General features: G+C 34.1%; 3 protein-coding genes across 6 annotated transcripts in view; 2 read left to right on the plus strand and 1 right to left on the minus strand.

Moving 5' to 3' along the window:
• Window positions 1–865: 865 nt before the first annotated feature.
• LOC108913844 (serine/arginine repetitive matrix protein 2-like) lies at window positions 866–9,606 on the plus strand. 2 transcript variants are annotated; one of them, XM_018719488.2, is made up of 5 exons: window positions 866–1,222; window positions 1,738–2,245; window positions 6,255–6,563; window positions 6,625–6,901; window positions 9,114–9,606. In XM_018719488.2, exons 1-5 carry the CDS (start codon window positions 1,186–1,188, stop codon window positions 9,510–9,512), a joined length of 1,530 nt encoding a protein of 509 aa, XP_018575004.1. In that variant the 5' UTR covers window positions 866–1,185; the 3' UTR covers window positions 9,513–9,606. The 2 variants fall into 2 exon arrangements, with proteins under 2 accessions (XP_018575004.1, XP_018575003.1); XM_018719487.2 differs by having other exon boundaries at window positions 869–1,222; window positions 6,243–6,563.
• Window positions 9,607–12,057: 2,451 nt separating this feature from the next.
• Window positions 12,058–13,400, minus strand: LOC108913846 (26S proteasome non-ATPase regulatory subunit 14). 2 transcript variants are annotated; one of them, XM_018719489.1, is made up of 4 exons: window positions 13,288–13,400; window positions 13,041–13,219; window positions 12,681–12,987; window positions 12,058–12,588 (listed from the first exon to the last, which is right to left on the minus strand). In XM_018719489.1, the coding sequence occupies exons 2-4, from the start codon at window positions 13,216–13,218 to the stop codon at window positions 12,138–12,140; spliced, it is 936 nt and encodes a 311-aa protein (XP_018575005.1). In that variant the 5' UTR covers window position 13,219; window positions 13,288–13,400; the 3' UTR covers window positions 12,058–12,137. The 2 variants fall into 2 exon arrangements, with proteins under 2 accessions (XP_018575005.1, XP_018575006.1); XM_018719490.1 differs by having other exon boundaries at window positions 13,041–13,236.
• Window positions 13,401–15,841: 2,441 nt separating this feature from the next.
• Window positions 15,842–24,363, plus strand: part of LOC108913849 (cyclin-L1) — a 34,790-nt gene continuing 26,268 nt past the window's right edge. Inside the window, exons 1-2 of one of the 2 annotated variants that reach the window (XM_018719493.2) lie at window positions 15,842–16,128; window positions 16,206–16,390. In XM_018719493.2, coding sequence (XP_018575009.1) covers window positions 15,907–16,128; window positions 16,206–16,390 — 407 coding nt within the window. In that variant the 5' untranslated portion in view covers window positions 15,842–15,906. Of the gene's footprint in view, window positions 16,129–16,205; window positions 16,391–17,222; window positions 17,431–24,363 lie in introns of those variants that run through there. The other variant, XM_018719494.2, reaches the window with a different exon arrangement.

Genomic DNA, 24,363 nt, shown 5'->3' on the forward strand with positions numbered 1-24,363 from the left:
AACGAAACGTTTACCACCAGCTTTTCGTATTTCATGTCGTACTTTGTGAACAATGGCACCCCCAAAGTTGACTTTTTTAATATTCTTCTTCTTCTTTTTATTTGTCTTCCTTTTGGTAACTGATTTGGATTTACAACCCATGCCTAGACGTTGTTTCGCCTTCATTATATTCGTAACTAACCAAGCACTTGCCTTTTCTTTCAAATTAGCGTCCTTTGATTTCACTCTGTTCCATGCACGTTGTTCTAGTTCATAATCTGCTTTATGTCGTGTTGGTAAATCTTTATAATTCTCGTAGCTTTGGTCATGAGTCATACATAATTTATCAAGTTCATTAATATCTTCGTCACCACGTGCAATCCGTTTTTTAAATTTTGTACCAGGTCCACAATACTGATAGCCCGGTAAATGTAATTCAAACGGTATTTTATCTATTAGAGAATTTACAAATCCTTTTCCTGTCTGTGACACTTTATGTCTAGATTGGTTGACGAACGGTATTAAAATGAGCAAAAAGAAATAATCAAATATATTTACTTATAAAAAAATATATATATNTGCCTGTAACTGTTCTGATAAAAAAAGTATTTCTTTAGAAGTAGATATTTATAGAATCTGGTATAAAATAAGTTTATTAATTTATCAATAAAAACCACAGTTTAGGTATTCTTTAAGTCAGATTATTTTATCATTTAAATAATGTGACACGTAGCAAATGTCTATATATCGATAATTTTTGCTACATATTCAAAAAGTTATCAGTTATTTATAAGGCTTAAAAAATACTTATTTGTTTTTATAATAACAGAACTTTTTGGATCCTATATATTTGTTTATTATTGTGCATTATATTTTTTTATTTCTTTCAGGTTATTGTTCGTTGATTGAAATTGCTAGAAATAAGAAATTTGTAATGTGCTGTTAAGTGGGGATTGACAAAAAATACTTGGCGCTTTGTCAGACCTCACATTAATCATAATTTATTCGTTAAACATATATTTGTTTATGTACATCATTTAATATAGTATATTTCTATAAATCCTGTAGGTTTTTTCAATTACTTCAAGAAAATAAGAAAACCTTACAACGCATCAAAGCAAACTTAAGAAAGAAAATGATTTTAAAAGATGGGTTCTGCTGTAACGACATTTTTTCAAGTCATTCCAAGAATGAAGAAGACATTCAATGCAGAATTTTCAAAACGTCATTACTGTTGTTGATTGTAAGTAATTTTCATTTTACAAATTTTACTTTTTATAGGTAATAACGTAGAAATAAGTAATTAAAGAATTAATTTGCTGTCACTTAAAAATATAAGAGAAAGACTATAAAGAAGAACTGAAGACCTGCATAAATCGAAGATAAACTCAACGCAAGATGAAGATAGTCATGGTGAAGAAAGTATGAATATTTCATTATTTTTTTGTATTAGAAAAATGAGTAACTAAAGGAGTCATTCATATAGAAATTTATCCATGTAAATCTTTACTTAATGTCAATTTCCATTTGTTATAATTTTTAAATTGAATTCATATGATTTTTTTTAAAATTGAATTGAAGAACTTGAAGAAAGAAGCAATACATGAAGATGAAAAAGAAACAGAAGCTCATAGACATGCTTATAGAAATACACAATATAATAAAAAATTTTAAATTTATAATTTTCATTTTTGTAAATTTAGATTTAAGATTGAACGTTCAGATTGCAATACAATTAAAGTATTTATACCATTTCAGATGAAGAGAGAAGACCTAGGGGTATTTTTGATCGGGACGATATTGTCGTCAATCCAGAGGAACGGTTTGTGTCAACGGAAACCGACAGATCGGGGACTAGGCAGCCCCACAACTCCGTAACATACAGTCGCTCCCATTCGGGCACTCCGAGAAGACGGAGCAGAAGCAGATCGCGCAGCAGGACCACCGACAGAGACAGACGTAAAATTGGAGATAGAGAAAGAGATAGGGATAAAAATATCGACAGAGATAAAAAAAGTGTGGATCCTCGGAGAAGCTTGGAGAAAGAACGAGGGAGAGTTCCTGACAGAGAGAAAGAGAGGAGTTCGGAGAGGGACAGAGATAAAAGACCGTACAAGGGTAGGCCTCATTCTAAGGATCGTGAGGAGGAAAGATATAGGAGGAGATCTAGAACTCCTTTGAGACCTGGGGAGTACAGACCGTCACACTCTGAGTCCAGACGCAGGTCCGGTTCAAGGGAGAGGGACCATACTCGAGATAAATACAGGTAAATTTAATTTTTAAATGAAATGTTATTGGTAAGTAGTGCAATAATTAAAAATAATAAATGTGACAAGCAATGGAGTTCGGTTATATGAGGGGGGACCCAAAAATAATAGGTCAGGGCGGGTCTGTTTTGAGGTGGACCAAATTTCATTAAAATCGGTTTGATAGTTTTCGCAAAATAATTTTTTGTATAAAATAAAAAAAAATTTCGAATTTTCAAAATTTTGGACAGCTTCAAATAAAGTATCTAGATACTTGAAAATTTTTTCACATAGAAAAGACCGCTCAACCTTTCAAATGGTTTTTGAAAAATTGAAATCGGTTGATTAGTACAGCACAGTAAATTTTTAAAGTGAGCACTTTTTTTTTTATTTTTAAACAATTAGATTATTTATTGATTTGCAATTTAGTTTTTTTCACAAATTACAATTTTAAAGTACTCGAAAAGGCACCTCTTTTAAAAGAAAAAATTAAACTCCGTTTATAGGTTCTTGAGATATAAGCGATCAAAGTTTATCGGCATTTACCGTTAATTTATAAACAATTTAGCAATAATCTTAGATCCAGTGACTTTGTATTTCTGAGTGTAAGCTGGAAAAAATTTTTCTTAGTTTAAGATGGAAAAAATTTTCAAATCTATAAGTTATCGGCAACATAGATAAATCAGCCGAAAAGCTGTTTCTCGCATGCGTGAAAAGTGACTCAAAACACGAAAAGTAGGGGATGGGGGCTTTCCGAGTACTTTAAAATTATAATTTGTGAAAAAAACTATATTGCAAATTGATGAATGTAATCTAATTGTTTAAAAATAAAAAAAACGAGTGTTAACTTTAAAAATTTACTGTAGCCTAATCAACCGATTTCAATTTTTCAAAAACGAATTGAAAGTAATTTTAGGTGGGGTCCGGATACTTTTGAAAAATTTTAACGAGGTCCAAAAAATATTACTATTTTTTTTTAATTTGCACAAATTTAATCTATCTACTAACCATGAAGAACTCAAATCACTCATTTTAAAATAATTTTTGGCGGTCCAGTATTTTACCTTCCGTGGTCCAGACCTGGACAGCGATCCGCCAGTTGCCGACTCCTGATCTAGATGCTTTATTTGAGGCTGTAAAAAATGTTGAAAATTCGAAAAAAAAATTTCAAAATTAAAAAATATATTTTGCGAAAACTATAGCACCGATTTTAATGAAATTTGGTGTGTTGCTTTATTATACTATAAAGTTTTTTTTACCAAAATTAGAATGCCCTTGGAGCAATTAAAACATTTAAAAAAAATTATCCAAAAAACTTGTGTTTGCCTTTTTTCAATTATTGCTATTTTGCAACATCGGTAACAAATTTAAACATTTTTAACTTTCAGTATATTGTGCAAAATTCAATTCTAAAACTTTTTTCCTCTTCAATATTCTTCCAAAATGCATAGGTTCTAAGATATCAGTAAAAAACTCAGATAAAATAGGCATTTTTAAAATTTTTTAAACATTTTTGGAATTTTGAAAATGCTCCGGATCTCGCCCAGATATAGGGATCTACACTTTTATTATGTGAGTTGTACTGAAGGAATTCCAGCCAATATTAGCTTGCCCCCTCCAAGAAGTGCGATATGTCGACAGATCCGCCCTGGTCTATAACCAGATGAAATTCATTGCGTATGCTGCTTTTGTAATTCGGGCTTCTCCCGCTAGATAGATATTATGTAACCCCTCCTAAGTCAGTCTGCCAAGTGGCATCACTTGAAACGGTTGTAGCGCGCCTCTGAGACAGTTTTCGTACCACTATTTCGATGTCTTCGATTTTTTAATATGGCTGATATTCGAGAACAGCATGCGGCACTCAAATTTTGTTTTCTGCTCGTTAAAAGTGTATCAGACGTGGCTGATATATTGTCTACAGCATATAAAGAACATACCTTAAAAGAACTCAAGTGTATGAGTGGTGATTCAAATGCGGCGACATGTCAATCGAAGATATTCAACACTCAGGTCGGCTTTCCACGTACAAGGATACTATTGATGTACTTGTTGAATTATTTGGCCTTTCGTGGAGTTCCGTGCAAAACATTTTAGCCGAATATTTACAAAAGGGATGAATCGTGGCACAATTGGTCTCCCGTTTATTGATTTCTAATCAAAGACGGCACTTGCCCTGACTTGTTGGACCACTTGGGTGTGGAGGAGAACTTATTTGACAAAATCATCACCGAGGATGGTTCTATTCAAGTTCAGTAGCACCAGAGCCTTATCAGGCATATCATCTCTCTGTGTTCCAACCAACCTATTCAGCAAGCAACTGTGTTCTTAATAAAGTCCAAAAGCTTCCTTGCTGATACTTCTCTCAGCTGCTTAGGTTTCAAAAAAGGTTTTCCTGTGAGCGTCATTCTACTACATGGAAATAAATCCTTTTGTTTGATTTTTGAATAAAAATTTTGTCACTATTTAAAACGACCAAATTTAAAATGTATACTTCATTCTGTCTAACCCTTTATTTCCACATCATTATCATTATTATAATGATTATTTTATTAGTTATCATTTTGTAATAATATGCTATTTTAAAATCTTCTGAACAGGCAACATTTACTTTTTAATTTAATTTCTTATAAGATAAATATTAATGAAACATTTTTCATAAAATTTTATACAGTTTTGTTTTATTTATAACTAAATCTGCAGTATGCGCTACGGGGCAATATTGTTTGGACTATATGTACATTTATAGCATTTGTGTTATTACCTTACCTAGTTGAGGCTTTATAATTTATGTACTATTGATACTATTTTTTTGTTGTACCTCTCGTTTTTTAAATTTTTCTGTCTTGGAAAAAATGGTAAAGACCAAAGTTTTAGGAAATTTTTTTGAGATTTCAAGGAAATATTTAAGAAAACAATTGACTATTGTATTTTGAAGGTACAAGCCATACTTTTGTTATTTTTTAGTGGAACACCCTGTATATTAGTTGCTTTTTGGAATCCTCTCCTCATTCTAATTACAGTTGTATATACATGTCATATATACAGGGTGTTCCTAAATAAGTGTCGCAACGGAAAACTGTAAATTCCTCTTGAAATGAGAAACATTCTTTTCCTCTTCCATATTTCTCTCCGGGCTTTCGTTTTCGAGATACACGGTGTCAAAACTTTTTTTCAGATTTTTGCCAATATCTTAGGAACTGTTTGAACTACAGGACTGAGCTTTTGTACACACATTACCACTATTAATAGCTACTTGTTGCAAATGTTGTTAAATTTCGTTAAAATTGTTAATTATTACTATCTATCTTTTGAATTTCAAAAGATTTTCGAAACGTTAGCAAAATGTTTGTTTTTGTTCATAAAAAGTCATTTTTCTTGAAAACGGTTGACTTTAGATCAATGAACCAAGAGAACTCTTTTTGTGTAAAATTCATTGGTGCTTCAGAATTTGCTGTCAAATGTCAATTTTTCCAGTGGCGTAAAAGTTTGAGGGGGGAAAAACCCTTACGATACCTTAAAATCTCCACCACTGGCACGTTCAATGAATTCGATAAGGGTGCGAAAAAGTAGCAATTAATAGTGGTAATGCGTGTACAAAAAATCAGTCCTGTAGTTCAAACGGTTCCTAAGATATTGGCAAAAAATTTAAAAAAAATGAAAGTTTAGACACTGTGTATCTCGAAAACAAAAGCCCGAAGAGAAAAATGGAAGAGGAAAAGAATGTTTCTTTTTTCACGAGGAATTTACAGTTTTCCGTTGCGACACTTATTTAGGAACACCCTGTATATGCTTTGACACAAAGAGAGGGATTAAAAAAAAGAGAAATATATAGGGTATTCCGTTTAAAAAAAGCAAACGTTTAATCTTTGAAATATAACAGTAAATTGATTTTTTTTAAATACATTTCTTTGAAATCTCGAAAAATTTTTGTAAGTCTTTGGTCTATTCATTTTTCATTAGATAGAGAAGTAAAAGAGGGGTATAGAATGTTACGTGAATGACGCTGTACATCTTCAGGACACATTCCAGAAGAAGCAGGTCAGTTTCTGTCGACTACCATAAGCCTTCTACCTCCAGAAAACCCAGCAGGTCACCGAGAAGGTCCGTTACACCTTCGAGGGACAGACAGAAATCTCCGAGATATGAAACGTCAAAGAGTAGGAGATCAAAATCTCCGACAAAGCCAGGGAGATCACATTACGGCGATAAGCGAGGAAGAGAACCGTCGCCAGGTTATAAGGATTCCGGTAAGAGGAGGAGCAGAAGTCCTTCTAGATACGAGAGGGAGAGAAGGAGATCTAGATCTCCTCGATACGTGGAGAGTGGCAGGAGCAGAAGGTAAGTTACTTTCCTAAGCATGAATTTAACCATGAAAGCCTTATTTCTTCTTGGCTTTTAGCTCGCCTGGTAGATACGAACGATACCCACTGAGGAGGTATAGTCGTTCACCAGGTCGGCACGATGGCCACAGATCCTCTCCAGATAAACGACGTAGGTCTCCGCACCCGCCGTTAGTCACTTTTAGTAGAAGCAGTCATAGGCGTACAAGTAGATCTCCAGGATACGATAGAGACAGGGAGTATCACAAATATAGAAGGAGCAGAAGTCGTTCGCCCAGAAAACGTAGGAGTAGGTCTCCCCATGAAGAGAGGGAACCGGAATTTGCATTTTATGAGGTAATTTTTTCTTTCTTCCTAGATAGCAAACTTTGTTTTCAGGCGTGTTAGAAGTTTGGTTGCCATAATTTTAATAAACAGTACACATCAAAATAGTCAAAAAAAATCTTTTATAACCTTTTTCGAGAAAAAAAATTTATCAAAATCTTCTAATTGATATACAAAAGTTTGGTATGATGCTTGTTGGTCGTCGCAAATGTTTTTTCTATTACGTTACTTTTCTCTAGGTTTTTCCATTTGGTTTTTAATTGTTTAGCATACATAAGTATTGTGATAATTCATGAGGATGATCGTGTTGCAATTCTACTGGAGTACGACATATTTATTACCATCGTTTCTACCAAGGGCAGTTGTCTATAGAACGACATTTGTGAGTTAAAAAAAATTAAATACAGCAATTAAGGGGGGGGGAACTTCATTAGCGGATGATCATAAATATTGCAGCGCACGAAGAATCCACCGGATGGATCAGCCACGCACGGATAATCGGGGTTCTACTGTATATTGAACTACATTTACAATTTTTTTCGATTCATATGTGTTGAAAATGCCAAAGTTATGGGCTGTTGTTCGAAGCTTGTCGTCCGAGTTGGTTGTTCTCGGGAAATGTGGAGGCTGCAATTTTGATCTGAAAGCAAAATTGTTGTCCGGTATTATTAATATGTTTTCTAAAAATATTGTCTATGCCTCCGTTTCGCTGCTGGGTTTCGTTGCGCGAATTTGTCGAATCCGCGGCTAGTGAGACTCCTGGGGAGGCGTAAAACGTTGTATTGCTCTGAGAAAAATAGTAATTTTTATTAAAATTTGACGAAATAACTTTCATTTGCTTACTTTCTTTTTTTTTGTACAAATTCCTTTTGGGGTTGAGACTTTTCGTAAAGAAGTCTCAAAAACTTTAGAAGATTGTTTGATGTTAAAATAAAGTCCAATTTATGGTTTTAACGCTGTCCGTAAGTCAGTAGTCGATTCATGTCTGGAGCGCAGTGTTATTGAGTTGATTTATTTGCTGCGTTGCCCGAAATAACGTCTAAAATCGATTTATCACGGAAAACTGGATACTGAAGGAACTGGACGAATTGGATGAATTGAATTCTTTTTATTGCGAATGCTATGCCGTGCGATATCGTATCTGGCTACCTTTTTTTGTATGACGATAGAGAGCCAGCCTACCCAATTTCGGTCCGATGGGAGACTGAGCGCCGTTTACCGCTGACAGCGATGTTCTGTAGGCCCCCCTGTGCGTGAAATGATTTGTGCTTATTTTACATTAGATTTAATGCAAAATCCCTGGTTCGGTGACAATATGCTCATACCTCAATGCGGATAAAATTTGCGAAAATTTAAGTTTTTACAAGTGTTTAAAATGTATCGATTTTCACAATTTTTTTTTTCACATTTCATAAAATGTCTGAGAAAAATGTGTTTGAAGATTTCCAAAAACTATAGTAGGATCATATTCGATGCAAAGTAATAAATCATTGCCTGTCAGGGGATACAGTACAGTACGGTTTTAAGGGGTCTAGAAATTGAATAATTTCTTTATGCATTATGAAGGGATGAAGGGATCAGTTTACGTTTGGCACCCCTGTTCCTTCAAAAATTCCTTTATTCTCATAAACTATTTATTTTAAATGCAATTTATTATAAATCCAATTTGTTTTTTCAATTCCACATATGTACTATATTTTACATCTGTGCGCGCCACTGTTGTTTAATTGTTTTTTGGAGACGGTCTCTGATTTACAACCAAGCTCGCCAGGTTCATCTTACGTTTCCTAAAAATGATGACACAACTTTATGGTACAGGTAATTTCGGAAAGAATAAAAAAAAATCGGTACTATTTGTTTAGTTTTGACGTGTGGCTCGAATTTTTTCCAATATTTCCCACTGTGGGGTGCACGAAAATTTGTCTTAAGGGGGTTCCCAGCCAAAAAGCGTAGCACCATCAGATTCCACATGTCATAAAACCCCCATGTACCAAATTTAGTGATTCTCGTACAACAGGGTTTTGAGATATAAATAAAAAAAAATTATTCTTAGGGGCAGATTTCAGGGGGCTGTATCTCTGAAAAAGGGGGCCACTTGGCAAAAATAAAAAATACGGGTCCTCTAAATTTGTCTGAAGAATCTGTGACCAAATTTTGCTGCATTAATTTGCGGAAACCCTATATAAAATGTTGGTATAATTATTGTAAGTTTCTTTTTCTCTAGGGAATCCCAGGTAGCGAATACTGGATCCCCGGCCCAATCCGTCCAGGCTTTCCGGGTATCCCCCGTTATTACCCCCCAGCATTTTTCCCTAGGATGCCAGGAGCGCCCATTATCATCCCACCTAGGATACCGATGGTGGCTCCTTATCCTCCACCGTACAGACAGAGACTGCCCATTTATAACAGCAAGCAAAAGCCGAAAGTTGCCAATCCGGGGTCATCAGGAGGTGACGGTACCGTTCCTACCACTGCCAGAGGTGAGACATCAGCTGGAACTAGTACCAGTCAGACGGGGGAGGGGGGTGTTTCTATACAGGAAGTATCGGATTCTGAAAGCCATAAAAGTGACAGGAAACTTCCCGATGAGGAGTCTAGGGACAGTCTACACGAGAAAGACTGAGTTTAGTTTGATTTTTGAACATGTTGGGGATTTCTGTTAATAATGGGTTAATTTTTTCGGTATACGTATATCTAGATTATGTATTTTTATTTAAAAAATAAATGTTTTAATTTTTGACTGTTTTCTTTAAGATGAGAAGGAAATTTATACAGGATGTAATGTGTGTTAAAAATTTTCTTGGTTCACATTTAAAAAATAAGTAATTGTGTCCTTGAAATCGTCGAAAAAAAAATGAAGTGATTATTAGATATGTTTCAGGTAAAATTTTTTCATCAGGGCATTACCTAAAGAACCCGTTATATGTGTGAGTCAAAATGATTGTAGAAAAATAATTTTTGGCACATATAGGGTGATTCACAAAAAGTGACCAAAAATGAAACTTCGTATTCTTTGGTGAATTTTAAGGGGTTTTTCCTATAAAGTTTTTATCTAAAACGCTTTGTTAAAAAGATACAGGGTGTTAAACTCAAAAAAATATTTTTAATTTTTTTAAATAATTTAAAAACTAGTAAGTGAAATAATTTGAAATGGGGTGCATGTGTTTATTTAAACATTGTCCAAAATCTGAGGCCTTTTCATAAATTTTAAAAAACCTTATAAATGTGCTGTAATTGACTATTTTGGAAATTTGTTATGTTCATTTGATACATAATTGTATTTCAAAGAAAAAAAATCTCCCATACTCGAAACATTAAAATTAATCATTATGAGTCCAAAAAATTCAGTGACATAGAAATATGTTTCTATCTGTTATAATTGCTAAGTAAATCTTTTTTTATTATTGTTAATTACTTACTGCATTTGTTACAAAAATCAACAAAAATATACTTAAACATTTTTTTCTTAGGAATTTGAAATTCTGACATTCCCAATATCTCCAGTATTCCCAGTACCTATCCCTGGTCCATATCGATATAATTGTATACAAATTCAATGGACTTTTATTTAGTTAGCTTAAGTTTCATTAATTTACGTCAAACATAATCTCGAATATCAAATCCTGTAACCTGCAAACAGCAACTTTGGATTGATATATTTATCCCAATTATTTTGGTATCAAAATTATCTGTTAATATTCCTGTTCCTTCATTAAAATACACCCTTTACCCAGGGTTAAAAAAAAAATTGAAGCTCGTGCTTTTAAGACTTGATTTAGGCAGCTAAAACAAAACAAATACGATGACAAAATTTTGGAATTGACCGTAATTAAAAACAAATATTAGAAAACAAGATATCGTCCGTATATGTGTTGAATAGGTCCCTCCTATGTTAAAACAAACATTTGCATAATGTATATATCTATAGCACATTTTCTTGTATTAATGCTACAACAGGATGTATATAAGCTATGACATCTTATACCTGCAGATAATCCCCCCCAAAAAAAATATTCAGATCTGGTGATCTAGGGGTCCACTTCTTGCATCTATAACCCAAGAAATTTTTCGTTCAGTACCGTAGGAAATACAAGAGAAATTTCCTCACTGTAAAATTCATTAGACCATTCTCCATCCAAAATAAAAGTTTGCATTTCAAAAATGACTAAACATTTTTAATCCGAATAACTTTCTCAAGGAAAATGTAACCGACTTACATCATATCCACTGGCTTGGGTTGAGAATTAATTTCTGCACACTGACTACCCTTTTTATGCAAATTGTGCTGTGTAAATTTCATCTTAATATTTTTCTTTGGAAGGTATGTAAAGATGTAACATTTTTCCAAAACTTTTAACAGCTCGTATTTTAAAAACAAAAGTTCCTAGTGTTCGTATGACATAAGGTAGGATATTCCTTTTAACCCGATATAGAACTCGACAAAGTAAGGAAATTTTCAACCACCTTTTTAAAAATCTAAAATAAAGGATGTTATTTGAAATTCTTCAGAAAATAGTAATTTGTGTTTTCATTTCAACTCGTCAGTATGTCACATTAAGTCAAGATGTCTCATATTAAAGAATAAACCAAAAATAATTTGGGACAACCTCTTGCTTCTAACAGCAAGCACAGAGTTCTGAATACGCCGAATGATAGCTTGTGTGTGAATAAAAACAATAGTAATAATTTCCAATAAAGGGTGTCCCGAAATTCATACAACAAAATTTGGTCATAAATTCTTAAGACAAATTTAACCCTTTCACTGCTCCAGACGTATATATTCGCTAAAAATTTATAGGGCTCAAACTGCTCCAGACGGATTAATTCGCATGAATAGTTAAATTGGATCAGGCTGCTCAAACCATATATATTCGCTACCATGCGCATTAGTGACTCGGTTGTTGCAATTGGTAGTTTTAGGGAATTTTTGTGGGCAGAGCTGATAGCGATTGTGGCAATTATTTTTAAGGAAGAAGGTATTTACTGGTAATAATGCCAAGATTGTTTATCTCTTTTTCAGTTTCTATTTAGTACAGATGTCAATATATTCCGTTTTATTTAAAATAAAATCGTCAAAATATCTAGAAAATTGACAAAGAACTGGAAAAAATTTTAGCGAGGAGCATAAAATGTGACAAGATAACAAAACCCCGAAAAGAAATTAAATTTATTGAAAAAATACGGTATAAACATAATTTAATGTTACAAATTGGTGAAATAGAAATAAACGGTATATAAATAAATAAAGTCATTTGAACACAACGGTGTCCAGCATGGATCCCAGACACTGCACGATGTTATTCGTCATGAGAATGTCGACTTTTTCTTCCAAATGTCTCTTTGGATCTTGTTTGCCAACGTTTTTAATCGCCAACTGCTCGGGTGTCATTTTCTCCTCTTCTTCCAGGGCTTTGTTGTAGTTCTTCGCCAAGTCTAACATATCTGCGACAGTTCTTTCATTGACACTGCAATTGTCGGAGTAGTCCGCTAAAGTGAGGCCGTCCATCCAGGACTTTTTGTGCAAATTGAGCAACATCTTTTGTTCGAGCTCGTTTTTTCGGTAGTTTATACTGATCGAGTAGTAGTGTCTATTCAACCCGTGGATCAGGGCTTGCACTGATGGTTTTTGTAAGTGACCCAAATTTGATGTTGTTTGGCGCGGTTCTTGACCCAGAACCATCATATTTGGATTTATTAATCTAAAAAAATAATAGTTTTTTTGCTTATTTATGAGTCAGGACCCATTTTGTTTATGAATAAATATTATAAGCACAATAAAATAAATTCTCACCTGAAAGCGTCAATAACAACTTTTCCCTTGACCGACTGTATGGGATCTACGACTACAGCTACAGCTCGTTCTGAAAGAGCTTCGAAACTCTGTTGTGTGTTAATATCCACTCCAGACAACCAACACCCAAAACCTGGGTGAGAATGATACCACCCAACCACCATTTCAGGCCTACCTGTTTGTCGCAACATATCCAACATTTTTGCCTGAAATACTGGATCGACTGCTTCTACACTCACCCCTGTGCCTGTCTGGGGCATAGCAAAGACGTCTATTACCCTAACTGTATAATCATCCACAAATTCACCTAGAAATTTCGTAAGTTAAAAGGGCAAGTCATCTTAACCTCAAATTGCATACCTAACATAAGACCCATAACTTCCATGGGTACTCCTGCACGTCCGTGCTTCAACATTTTCAGGAGGGCTAGGGAAGATATATAGACTTGTTCGGCAGTGTCGACAACGGGGGCATCAGACGGGGGTGGTGCCTGGCTCAACCCGGGCATACCGCCACCGAGACGTAACAAGCGATCCATGCTTTAAAATTAACAGAACTGTATATTAATCATTCAGTTATCAATGATGTATCGATGTAATTATTCTACCTTTTTACTTAATTTAGTCACCGACTTACACTTTCCAAAAACTTAACTACAATTACTTTGTTTTCACTTTTCAGTTGAATGTCAAAGAAAACTGAAAATGCAACTCATGACGTTTCATGTATGCCGGTAAAGAAGAATATCAGTTGTGCCAATAAAGGGTGTGCTCAGAATTATCTTAAATGCTCAAATCGATCTCCTCCGACACAGACAAGACTTAAACGTACTTAACAGACGGGTGAAGGCGGCTCTGGATGAACTGGCCCAGGACAACTGGGCTAGGCACCTGGAGTCGCTGGATCCACAAGACAACAGCCTCTGGAAAACGCAGAGGGCCCTGCGACAGACCGCTCGCCGTAAAATTCCTCCAATCCACGGTAGTGTGGGGGTGGTTTACACGAACCAGGAAAAGGCCGAGGCTTTCGCCGATAGCCTGGAACTGCAGTGTAGACTGCCTCAGCTGCCCGACGAAGACGAGGAATTCGAGATAGTGGCTGAGCGCGCGGCCCGACGCGTCGACAGAGAGCCAGACAATGACATAATCCCCCCCGCAACACCTGACGAACTAAGACTGACAATACGCAGACTTAAAAACAGAAAAGCCCCCGGACCCGACAATATACATAACACGACACTTAAACGACTACCACACAAGGGCCTCATGGCCCTACTAAACATAACAAACGCGACACTCAGACTAAGACACTTCCCTACCCGCTGGAAAACAGCAAACATAATCCTTATCCCAAAACCCAACAAAGATCACACCATCCCATCCAACTACCGGCCCATTAGCCTGCTCCCGGCTATGAGCAAAGTGGTAGAAAAAATTATCCTAACCCGTCTAAGAACCCACTCCCAAGAACTGCAAGTCATTCCAGACGAGCAGTTCGCCTTCCGACCCAATCACTCCACTGAACTCCAAATCCTTCGCCTTACCGAGCACATCACGGCGGCCTTCAACAGGGGACAGTACACTGGTGCTGTCTTCCTGGACGTCGCAAAGGCCTTCGATACGGTTTGGCATGAAGGCCTACTGATGAAAATGCTCACCAACCAATATCCCATATCCTTTACCAAACTCATAAAATCCTACCTACACCACCGAAAATTCCGCATCCAAATCCAAGATTCCCTTTCCACCACCCGTCCCATGGAGGCCGGTGTCCCCCAGGGCACCGTCCTGTCCCCACACCTATACACCATTTACAACTCCGACATCCCACATCCCCCCAACACCAACATATACTTATACGCCGACGACCTGACAATCACATCCCAATCCGTAGATCCTAGATATTCCGTCTCCCTCCTCCAAAACTCCTTAGACCAACTTGAAACCTGGTGCAACAGGTGGAAAGTCAAAATTAATCCCAACAAAAGTTCGGCTATCCTTTTTACCAAACGAAAAATCCCACAAAACCTCGACAGACTGACACTATCCCAGGAACCATCTCCTGGAATCGACAAACACGATACCTGGGCGTGACGATGGACCAGCGTCTCACGTGGAAACCGCACATCGTGGAGACGGTGGCGCGAGCGAAGACCACCAGGGCTAGGCTCTATCCCTTACTCAAAGGTGGAAACACCCTCAGTTTAAGGAATAAGCGAACGCTTATCAAGGTGGTACTTCAACCGCAGCTAACCTACGCCTCCACGGCGTGGGGTCACGCGGCAAAAAGCCACTTAAAGTCATTACAGGCTGTGGAAAACATAGCCCTCCGCACGGCCACCGACGCGCCCTGGTACGTAAGAAACACTGACATATTACGAGACTTACAATACACAAACGCTACACAGACAATAAGACAAAACGCGGAGAAACGATTTGACGTAGCCGCTAGACATGACAATCCCCTCCTCAGGCAAGCCGTTGACTACGTACCCGACGTGACCGACAAACACAGAAGACCTAGACACCAACTTTTTGACCCTGGGTGACCACCCCAACGACTCCCCCCCCAACCTAACCTAACCTTTTCTGTTTCAGAGACAGCCAGAATCAAGAAACGAAGACAACGACACATACACACCCCCCATACCCTCCTTTCCCCTCCCCTCCCGCGCTGGGCTAAGGGCCACCTTAGCAAAGCGCGTCCCAGGCTGCATAGCCGCACTATCCTACCCAACCATACCACACATAAACATGACACTACCCCCGGGGTTTACACAGACGAGCCGGCGAATCAAGAAGAGCGCCAGAAGAAAGGGCCCTAGCCGGCGGGGCCCAGCCAGGACAAAAGGAGGTCCCACAAAGCGCCTACACCGGCCGCATTTGCGGTCGGGGTAGACGACGGATGGGGCCCACCCACGAAGGCTGTCCAGGCCTACACGAGATGAGGCAGGATAAAGAGGGATAATCCCCCTCGATCCCAAATCATTGAGGCCAATTTCTAGCCATGGAATAATGGCGCGATGTAGTACATGCTGTAAGGGTATTGTGTGTTGCCAACTAATAATTTTCTTCCATTCCAATGATTTGTGGTTTATGATACGTTTGTGGTTCGTTGTCATTTTTTTATATTTCATTCATTATCATGCAAGAGCAAGATAGTAAGAAGGCGACATTTTGATTTTGTGTTGTGCGTTTGCAAACCTTTCGTTTTATAACGTAATACAATGGGATCCACAAAGAATGATCCTGTATCAAATTCTTCTAAAAATAATGGCAAACCTTATGGGAAAGTATTGATTACGTTGAAAAATCAATTATTACCAGAAGAAAAACTTTCCCCAACTCCGTCTCAAATAGATGGTTTGAGTAGTGACACAGAAACAGATTTACGAATTTATGGTTGTGAATTAATACAGACGGCAGGAATATTATTAAAATTACCACAGGTACATTAAGTTTATTAATAGACTTAAAATTGTTATTGGAGGTCATTTTTCTAATAAATTTGGCCGATATTTTGTAGGTGGCAATGGCTACTGGGCAAGTTCTATTACAACGGTTTTATTACTCAAAGAGCCTCGTGCGCCATCCTGTTGATCACACAGCGATGGCTTGTGTCTGCTTAGCTTCCAAGATAGAGGAAGCTCCGAGAAGGGTTAGAGACGTGATCAATGTCTTTACCCACATACGCCAAGTTAACTCGAACAAGTAAGTTGTACCATTCTATTTATCTATTAAAAATTGACTTCTGAGGCATAACAATTTCCTTTTCTATTTAATCTGATTATATTTTTGTAACAAAATATGCAATGATGAATTCGAGGAAGCGTTGTTAATGTCTCCTCTTGAATTTGATTATAAAAATTTGTAATCTGCAGTTTTAATAATCATACATTAGGTAGCCAGAAAGAAAATACATCAACTATTTTGGAAATTTGGAGGTTCCAAGCATCTGTAATATACATTTTTTTATGTATTCTTTTGCTCACTCAGAGAGGACAATTTAGTCTTTAGTAAACCAAACGTAACTTAATATTGTAGTTCATGACTAGTTGCCACATAGTCTTTGCCACAAAGTCATTTGGCAAGGTAATTATTATTTAAAATGCTCTAAAATTATTAGCTACATTAATAGGGCTGTCAATCTAATTAATAATTAGGATAATGAAGCTGTGATGGATTCTTAAGCATCAAGTTGTCGAGAATGTTATATCTATCTCATATATTAAGCAAGGTACAGCTAGTACAGTTGCAAATTGCAAAATATATTACTATTCGGCTAATTAGTTCTGTACAATCATTTTATGTTAAAAATCGAAAAATACATTTGTCACAGTTTTTGCACGAATATGTTTTTTTTTAACATATCTATCTACAAGGTTGGCAACCCTATGACATATTTCTGCAATTGTATCTGAAGGTTTTCCAAATTTTAAATGTCGAGATCAAAATTTGGAAACCTAATAACCTAATCCGTAATCGGTTCTTGTGTTCGTGGTGTGCCTAAGAAATACTCAAATATTATTGTTAATTTACAGAGGCTCCCAAAATGGCTCTAAAGGGCCTCTGTGTGTGAAATTCTTCATGAAGCTGAGTGGAACCTAAAAAAAACCACCAGACATGAATACAACTAGTAAATCGTCTTCCAGCTTAAATCACGGTATTGGTGAGCGCAATACTTTAATCTCAACATTTTTTGGATACTTAAGTAGTATTTTTATTAATGGATCATATGGAATATCAAAAAGGTGGGTTACGAGGAATACTTGAGTACAATTTTGATATGTGAACAGGTAAAGTACGGAAATGTGGATTAAAATAGTATCTTTTATAACATTGTGTAATATAAATCTGGCCTATTTAAAAATAATATAGCAAACATGTTGCATTATACCCTTTTAAATATTTTTTTTGTAAACTATTGTTATATATACTCATATTCCGAAAATTTGGTATTTTGCATTTTCTTGAAAATTTCAGTTTTATGATTTATGTATTTTAGTAAATATGGAAAAAAATTTCTTTAACCTGTTTCTTTAACTAGTCTGGAAATGGTAAAAAATGCATTAGAAAAATAGTTACTCCTTTATTGTTCTTTAAAAAACAAATGAATTTATTTTCATGCGAATTTAAAATAATTCAATATATGTATTCTGAGAATACAGCAGTCAATTACATATATACACGGTGCTCACTTTTAAGGTGTACTGAACTAGAAGATGTACAGAGTTGGATAAATTACAAAAAATTTGTATATCTAAAAGAAATTGGGGGTAAGTTGTTCCTGAAATAAATTGAAAAAAGTTAAAACTTGTCTTTTCTTAATATCTTCCAATATCTTTTTTATTGAAAGCGGAGTAATGAAAATCGTTGTGTATACAACAAACGATATGCTGTATCTATTGCAAGGTTGAAACATCTGACCTAGATCCTTATCCTTATGTAATCAGTTTTTGATTTTCTTGTGGACACCATATTGGATTTTTGCAACATTAGATGAAGCACTAAATTTCGAGTTCAATAATGTATAATGCTTGGGCGAAGAGATTTTACTAAAGGCTAAAAAATGCCAATTTTATTATTTATTCAATTTTATTGTAGTAGCCATGAAGAAACAAACGAAAATTTTAACATTCTGTTTAAAAGTAAATAAACTATCTTTTACTGTTGTAAATAAGTGTTCATGTGTTTTTATTATTTATTTGTAATGACACAATATTCAATAAGTGAAAAGCTAGACACTTTTACGTTGTATTATGAAAAATTAACAAATTAATAATTAATAGAGAGAAGTAAATATAAATTATATAAATTGTTCAAATTATTTCTCTCTGTGTTCAATGCAAAGGAGTATTCTACAACTTATGTTTTTTAATAAATCTTGAATTGTTTCCGGTGGAATTGATTGAAGCACTTCTTTTATTTTTACTTGCAATCGTTCGATACACAAATAAATTTTAAAAACACTTGAACACTTATTTACAGCAGCAAATGATGGTTTGTTTACTTTTAAACAGAAATGTCAAAATTTTCATTTGTTTTTTAATGGCTACTACGAAAATTTAATAAATAATAAAATTGTCATTTTTTGGCCTTTAATAAAATCTCTTCACTAAAGTATTATACATTGAACGTTGAACGTTGAACTAGAAATTTAATGCTTTATATAATAGTGCAAAAATCCAATATGGCGCCCATCCATATCAAAAGTTAGTTATCAAAACATAAGAATATAGGAGGTTTGGAAGATGTTTCAACCTTGCAATAGATAGAGCATATTGCCTTATACAGGGTGATTCATTAACAATGGGAAAGTTGAAAGCTGAAGATACTACATGTGAAATGGTAACCATTGGCGCAAACGTGCCTTATCTGAAAGTTAATAGTTTCAGAAATACAGGGCGTTGAAAGTTAAAATTTTAAATCGTATCCGTTTTCGAGAAAACTCGATTTAACTTACACTATGTTTCGATAATATGAGAAATTAAAAGCGAAACAAACCAAGTGTTTCTTCGTGTTATTACAACAATTAACAATAAAACAAATAAAATACGTAATTATGATTTAAAGTAATTGTTCGAAGAATCCACCGTCGACACTGATACACTACACGTTTTCTGAGAGATCTTCAAGTTTGAAACGACATATTGGGATTGCGTCTGACTTCGTTGGCAGCGATTTGTATACTTTGCCACAACTCTTCACAGGAGCCAACAGATTCTTTTTAAACTATATCTCATTCGAGATCAAATAGATAAATCAAGAGGATTGAAATCCGGACTTCTGGATGGCTAATCAAAAATGATTACATGGCCAATCCAGCGATTTGGAAAAACTGCATCTAAATATGCACGCACTGGCCAAGAAAAATGTGGTGGAGCTCCGTCGTGCATGAACCACATGTCTCTTCTTAAATAAAGTGGAACTAACCTAGATATTTTCAGAATAATCGCAAAAAAACGATTTAAAATTTTAACTCAACACCCTGTATTTCCGTAACTATCAACTTTCGGATAAGGCATGTTTGCGCCAATGGTCACCATTTCACGTGTAGTGTCTTCAGCTTTCGATTTTCCCATTGTTAATGAATCACCCTGTATATACATACATACATACCGATTTTCATTACTCTATTTTGAATAATGAAAAAGATATGGAAGAAAACCGAGTTTTAATTTCTTTTAGCTTTACTTGAGGAATGGTGCAACTTAGCTCCAATTTCTTTTCATAATCCGAAATGTCATGAAAATATGTAATTTATTTGTAATTTATCCAACCCTGTATATCTTCAGTAGATACTAATAATGATAACCTTAAAAGTGACCACCCTGTATACTATATTATGTGTGGATTTTATTTCAATTTCATATTTGCGAAAGTTTTAGTAAAATTTTATTTTGATCATGTATGTCGCTACACTGTGAAATAGTTACTGCTATTTTCTCATAATTCCTTTTATAATATAATGTGGGCAACATATATTTTTCTTATTTTCAAAGATACATTGAATATTTTTGGAAATGACTGAATGTTTATTATAATAATGTTTCTTCAATATACAACATTCCAACGCAACCTTTGAATTTTATGTTTAGGCCATAAAAAATATGTTAATGGAAAAATTTCCAGTATCATTGGGTAATGTTTTTATTCCCAAATATATTTTTTACAGGCTGGAAAACTAGTTGAAAAGCAACAATGAAAAGGATAGAAACTATGTACGGGGTGGGTCGAATTTGACACTTAGGAGGCTTCTCCTTTCTTGAAAATATGAAAAAAAGTAGTTTAGATGTCACAGGCTTGAATTTTGAGAAATGTTGAATGAGAATTCTTGATTTTTTTTTAAAGATACACGACGTTTTTTAATTTTGGCCATTTTCTATTATGCTCTATGATTTTGTTTATAAACATTTTTCAGTTATAACAAATTTATTTCTTTAAATTGAACAATCTATATATTTTTTTATTTTCGAAGTCTGAATAAAATTTTTGTTTAAATGATGTAGTAGATGTATTTCCACAAAAATATGTTTCAAGGTATAAATGCCAAAAATTATTTTTTTTTGTAACGTTTTTTGGTACAATTCAGTGTACAATCCATTTTTTTTTCGTCCGTACATTAAAACATCCGTGGCACATTAACTGTCTGAAAAAAAATTATTTTGTGTGTATGATACATCATTTGAAAGAAATTTTACACAAATTTCAAAAGTAGTAAAATACATGTGTTCCTTTTTAAAAATATTAAGTTTGCGATATAATTGAAAATCTGGAAATTATAGAAAAATATTGCTTAGTCCGCTGAATTCTACTTAAAAAATTGTAAAAAAAACGCTTTACACACATTAATTAACATCATAGAAAGTAGCCAAAATTAAAAAACGCCCTGTATCTCTTTTTTCACCGTTTAACTTTCCTCGAAAATCGAGTATGTAACATATAAACTTTTCATATATTTTCGAGAAATAAGGCAATTCCTCTAAAGTGACCCATTTGGCTCACTGTTTACAGGTTTTTCACGTAAAAGATGGATTTTTTCACAACACTGATAATATCAATCAACACAAAAAAAGTTGCAAGTAAAAGCTGCGTTAATCAATTTCTTTAGGTTTTTAAATATTTTCAGTTAACAGAATGTCTCATTTCTTCTGAGTGTTATTAATTTTATTTCTTGTATTTTTTTTCATTTTTTTAATTTCTCCTAACTATTGCGGTATTTGATGTTTTTAAAAAAATACATTTGCAGCATCCTTAAACAATACAAAGTGCAGTTTTAACCATTCATTTAAGTATAAAAAACCTGTTTTCTGCATCACATTTCAAATAGAAAAGTAATAATTCCAGAACACAGAAGTTCAAAGTTTGCAATCACAGGTATTCTGATTTTTTAATTTGGCCCCAACATATCCTAATAAAATTGAAAGAAAGTTAAATTTTTGATCTACCTGTTTCAAATTCTGTTAAGTTAAAAAAATAAAATATTAGAAATAGAGAAGTAAGTAATGCAGAAGATAGGCTTTCTTATTCTTGAACAAATGGCGAAGGCCGCATTTAATCATGTTTAGTTTGGCATAAATTTGATATTTTTGAGGATGCTCCAAATGTTAATTTTTTAAAAGAATATCTAATATCATTGAAATGGTATGACCTAGACGCGATCTTTGTTTATCAAAGTAGAGCTTAAATTCAGCAAGGAATTTAAAAATGCAATAATATACACAGTGTTTCATTTGAAAAATGAAGTTGGGTAATGCCCAGAAGAACTGAAACATCTTGTATAACTGAAAACATATGCTTTAAAAGGCAAAGAAACTTATTTGGTGCAACATTTTACTTGAAACAATTTTTTGTATTATTGATATTACCAGGAGCTATGGAAGAATCTGCCCTCTGCAGGACACCCTGTGTTTCCTTATATTTTTTATTGCAAAATTTTATAATTAAAGGACATGCCTTGAATATACAAGGTGTTAACGAAATAAGTACTCAAATTTGGAGAGTATGTAAAACATGTTGAAATATAATGAAAAGTAATTTTCTCATGGCACGATTTGATACATTTATTTTGCAGTAGGAATTTTGAGCGACTAATGAATTATTGAAATAGATTTTACTAGAAAACGGTTCATGCTATTAAAATCTAACAAGGGTACCTTTTTTATGCAAAATATGATAAATTTTCATATTTTCGATTCAGGAAGTAGAATAAATTGCATACAAAAAAAACCATGATCCCGTATTTTCTTAGGCCCCTGTAGCAAATTTTGATTTGTTTATTATGCCGATTATTATGCATATAAATAGTAGTACAACCCCAAAATTCCGTGATTTAATATTAAACCGTTTTGAAGTTGTGAAATAAAAACCGTTTCCTGAGTTACCCCTTCAAGGGACTGTATCTCCCTTAGGGGCCGCCACTGACAAAAACTCTACTAAGGTTTTCGTCATATTTCGACATGTTTTACATACTCTCCAATTTTGAGTACTTATTTCGTTAACACCTTGTATTATAATTTATTCAAATTTAGCTTTTTTAAATATTTTTATTATTTTATTATATTTACATGAAAACTTACATTACAAAAATGAATTGAATACAAATTCATATACATTTTAAACTGTCATTGAAACATACAAATTCGTTATTTCATAAATTGTTTTTTTTTTTAAATTAACTCGTATCACAGACATTTAAACAATAATAATTTAATTTCCAAGTAATCATTTACGATATATTGAAATATACTGTTGAAGTTGTTAAATATCTTTAAACTGAGTAAAAAATTTGATTTGAAATATAATGGTATGTTCCAATGATAAAAAATTTAGTCATATTTTGATAATGAAGCATGGGACCTCTTAATGATGTTGGGTGATGATATGATCAGTAAAATGCTTTTGGGGGTGATTTCTAGGCCTGCATAAACTATAAATTAATTAAAGTTGAAGTTGCAGACCCTGAGGACTGAAAAAGTGTTGCATATTTTGCAGAATATATATTTTCTTTCATACTCAACTGGTGAATGCAAACGTTTTCTTATTTTTCACTAAGTATTAATTTTTCTTCTACTTACAGCATTATGAAGTTTAAAAAATTAAATGTTAATGTCAAATTAACATTTAGATAGATCTGAGGATGAAAAGAATTTAATTTTGTGAAAACTAAAAAAAATGATTGTATCTATCAGTCGATTATGAGAAAAAAGAACATTTTATGTTTAGATGTGCAACCTCTTCAAGATCTTACCATCCTTATTTTAATTTATTACTTCGTCAATGTCTGGAAATTTTTCCGTCACAAAATTAGAACTTTCCCTAAAGAATAGTGTGGGTCTCATTAATAAAATATGACTAATAATTTTCATCAGCTGTCACTAATAAATCCGTATATTTTTCTGAAAACTCAATATTGTTGGAGTTATAACTCTTTAAAGTGGTTTCATTTTAACTATTTTGCTATAAATAGTTATACAATTTTATTCAAATTTGGTATATCATTCATTATTAAAGAAATATTAACATTTTAAAACCTAAAGGGAGTTTGAAAAATCCTAGTTGACTCTAAAATTGATCATAAAATTGAAAGTGATATTAAGAACGATTAAAAAAAACGACTAAAAGATCAGCTTGTTTTATGTTAATTACATTAACTGCCTCCAAGAAGAAAATCCATTTAATGTTTTGGGGCAACTCTTAATTAAAAGTGGTTCAAATTATCTAACTTGTAGAATAAATTTTTTTGAAAAAAGTAAATAAAAATGATTTTATTAATAAAGCCCATTTCCCATTTGGAACTTTAGAATTTTGATAATTTTGGTTTATAGGTGCAGTTTATTACCATTGATAAGTGTTATTGCAAATTTGAAAACAACTGCTAGACTGAAAAAAAGTTAAAGTTATAGCAAAACATTAATTGCAAAATAATGGGTATACTACTCGTAATATTAGGTTTTCAGAAAAGTGGAGATAAGAACTTATATCACGATTTTTATAAGTTGAAAAATATGGTTTTATGGCTTTTATGGCCCATGCTGCTATTTAAAGTAGAGTTTTTTTTGGGATATTATGATATGGCCTATATACCTAGTCGTCGCTGCCAGTTATACATATACAGGCTGTTACATTCTCACTACAGGGACTTTGGAAACGGTAAGTGATACGAATTAGTTTAAATGGGGGTA

Source organism: Anoplophora glabripennis, unplaced genomic scaffold (assembly GCF_000390285.2).
Source record: "Anoplophora glabripennis isolate ALB-LARVAE unplaced genomic scaffold, Agla_2.0 scaffold1072, whole genome shotgun sequence".
NCBI classification, from domain to species: domain Eukaryota; kingdom Metazoa; phylum Arthropoda; class Insecta; order Coleoptera; family Cerambycidae; genus Anoplophora; species Anoplophora glabripennis.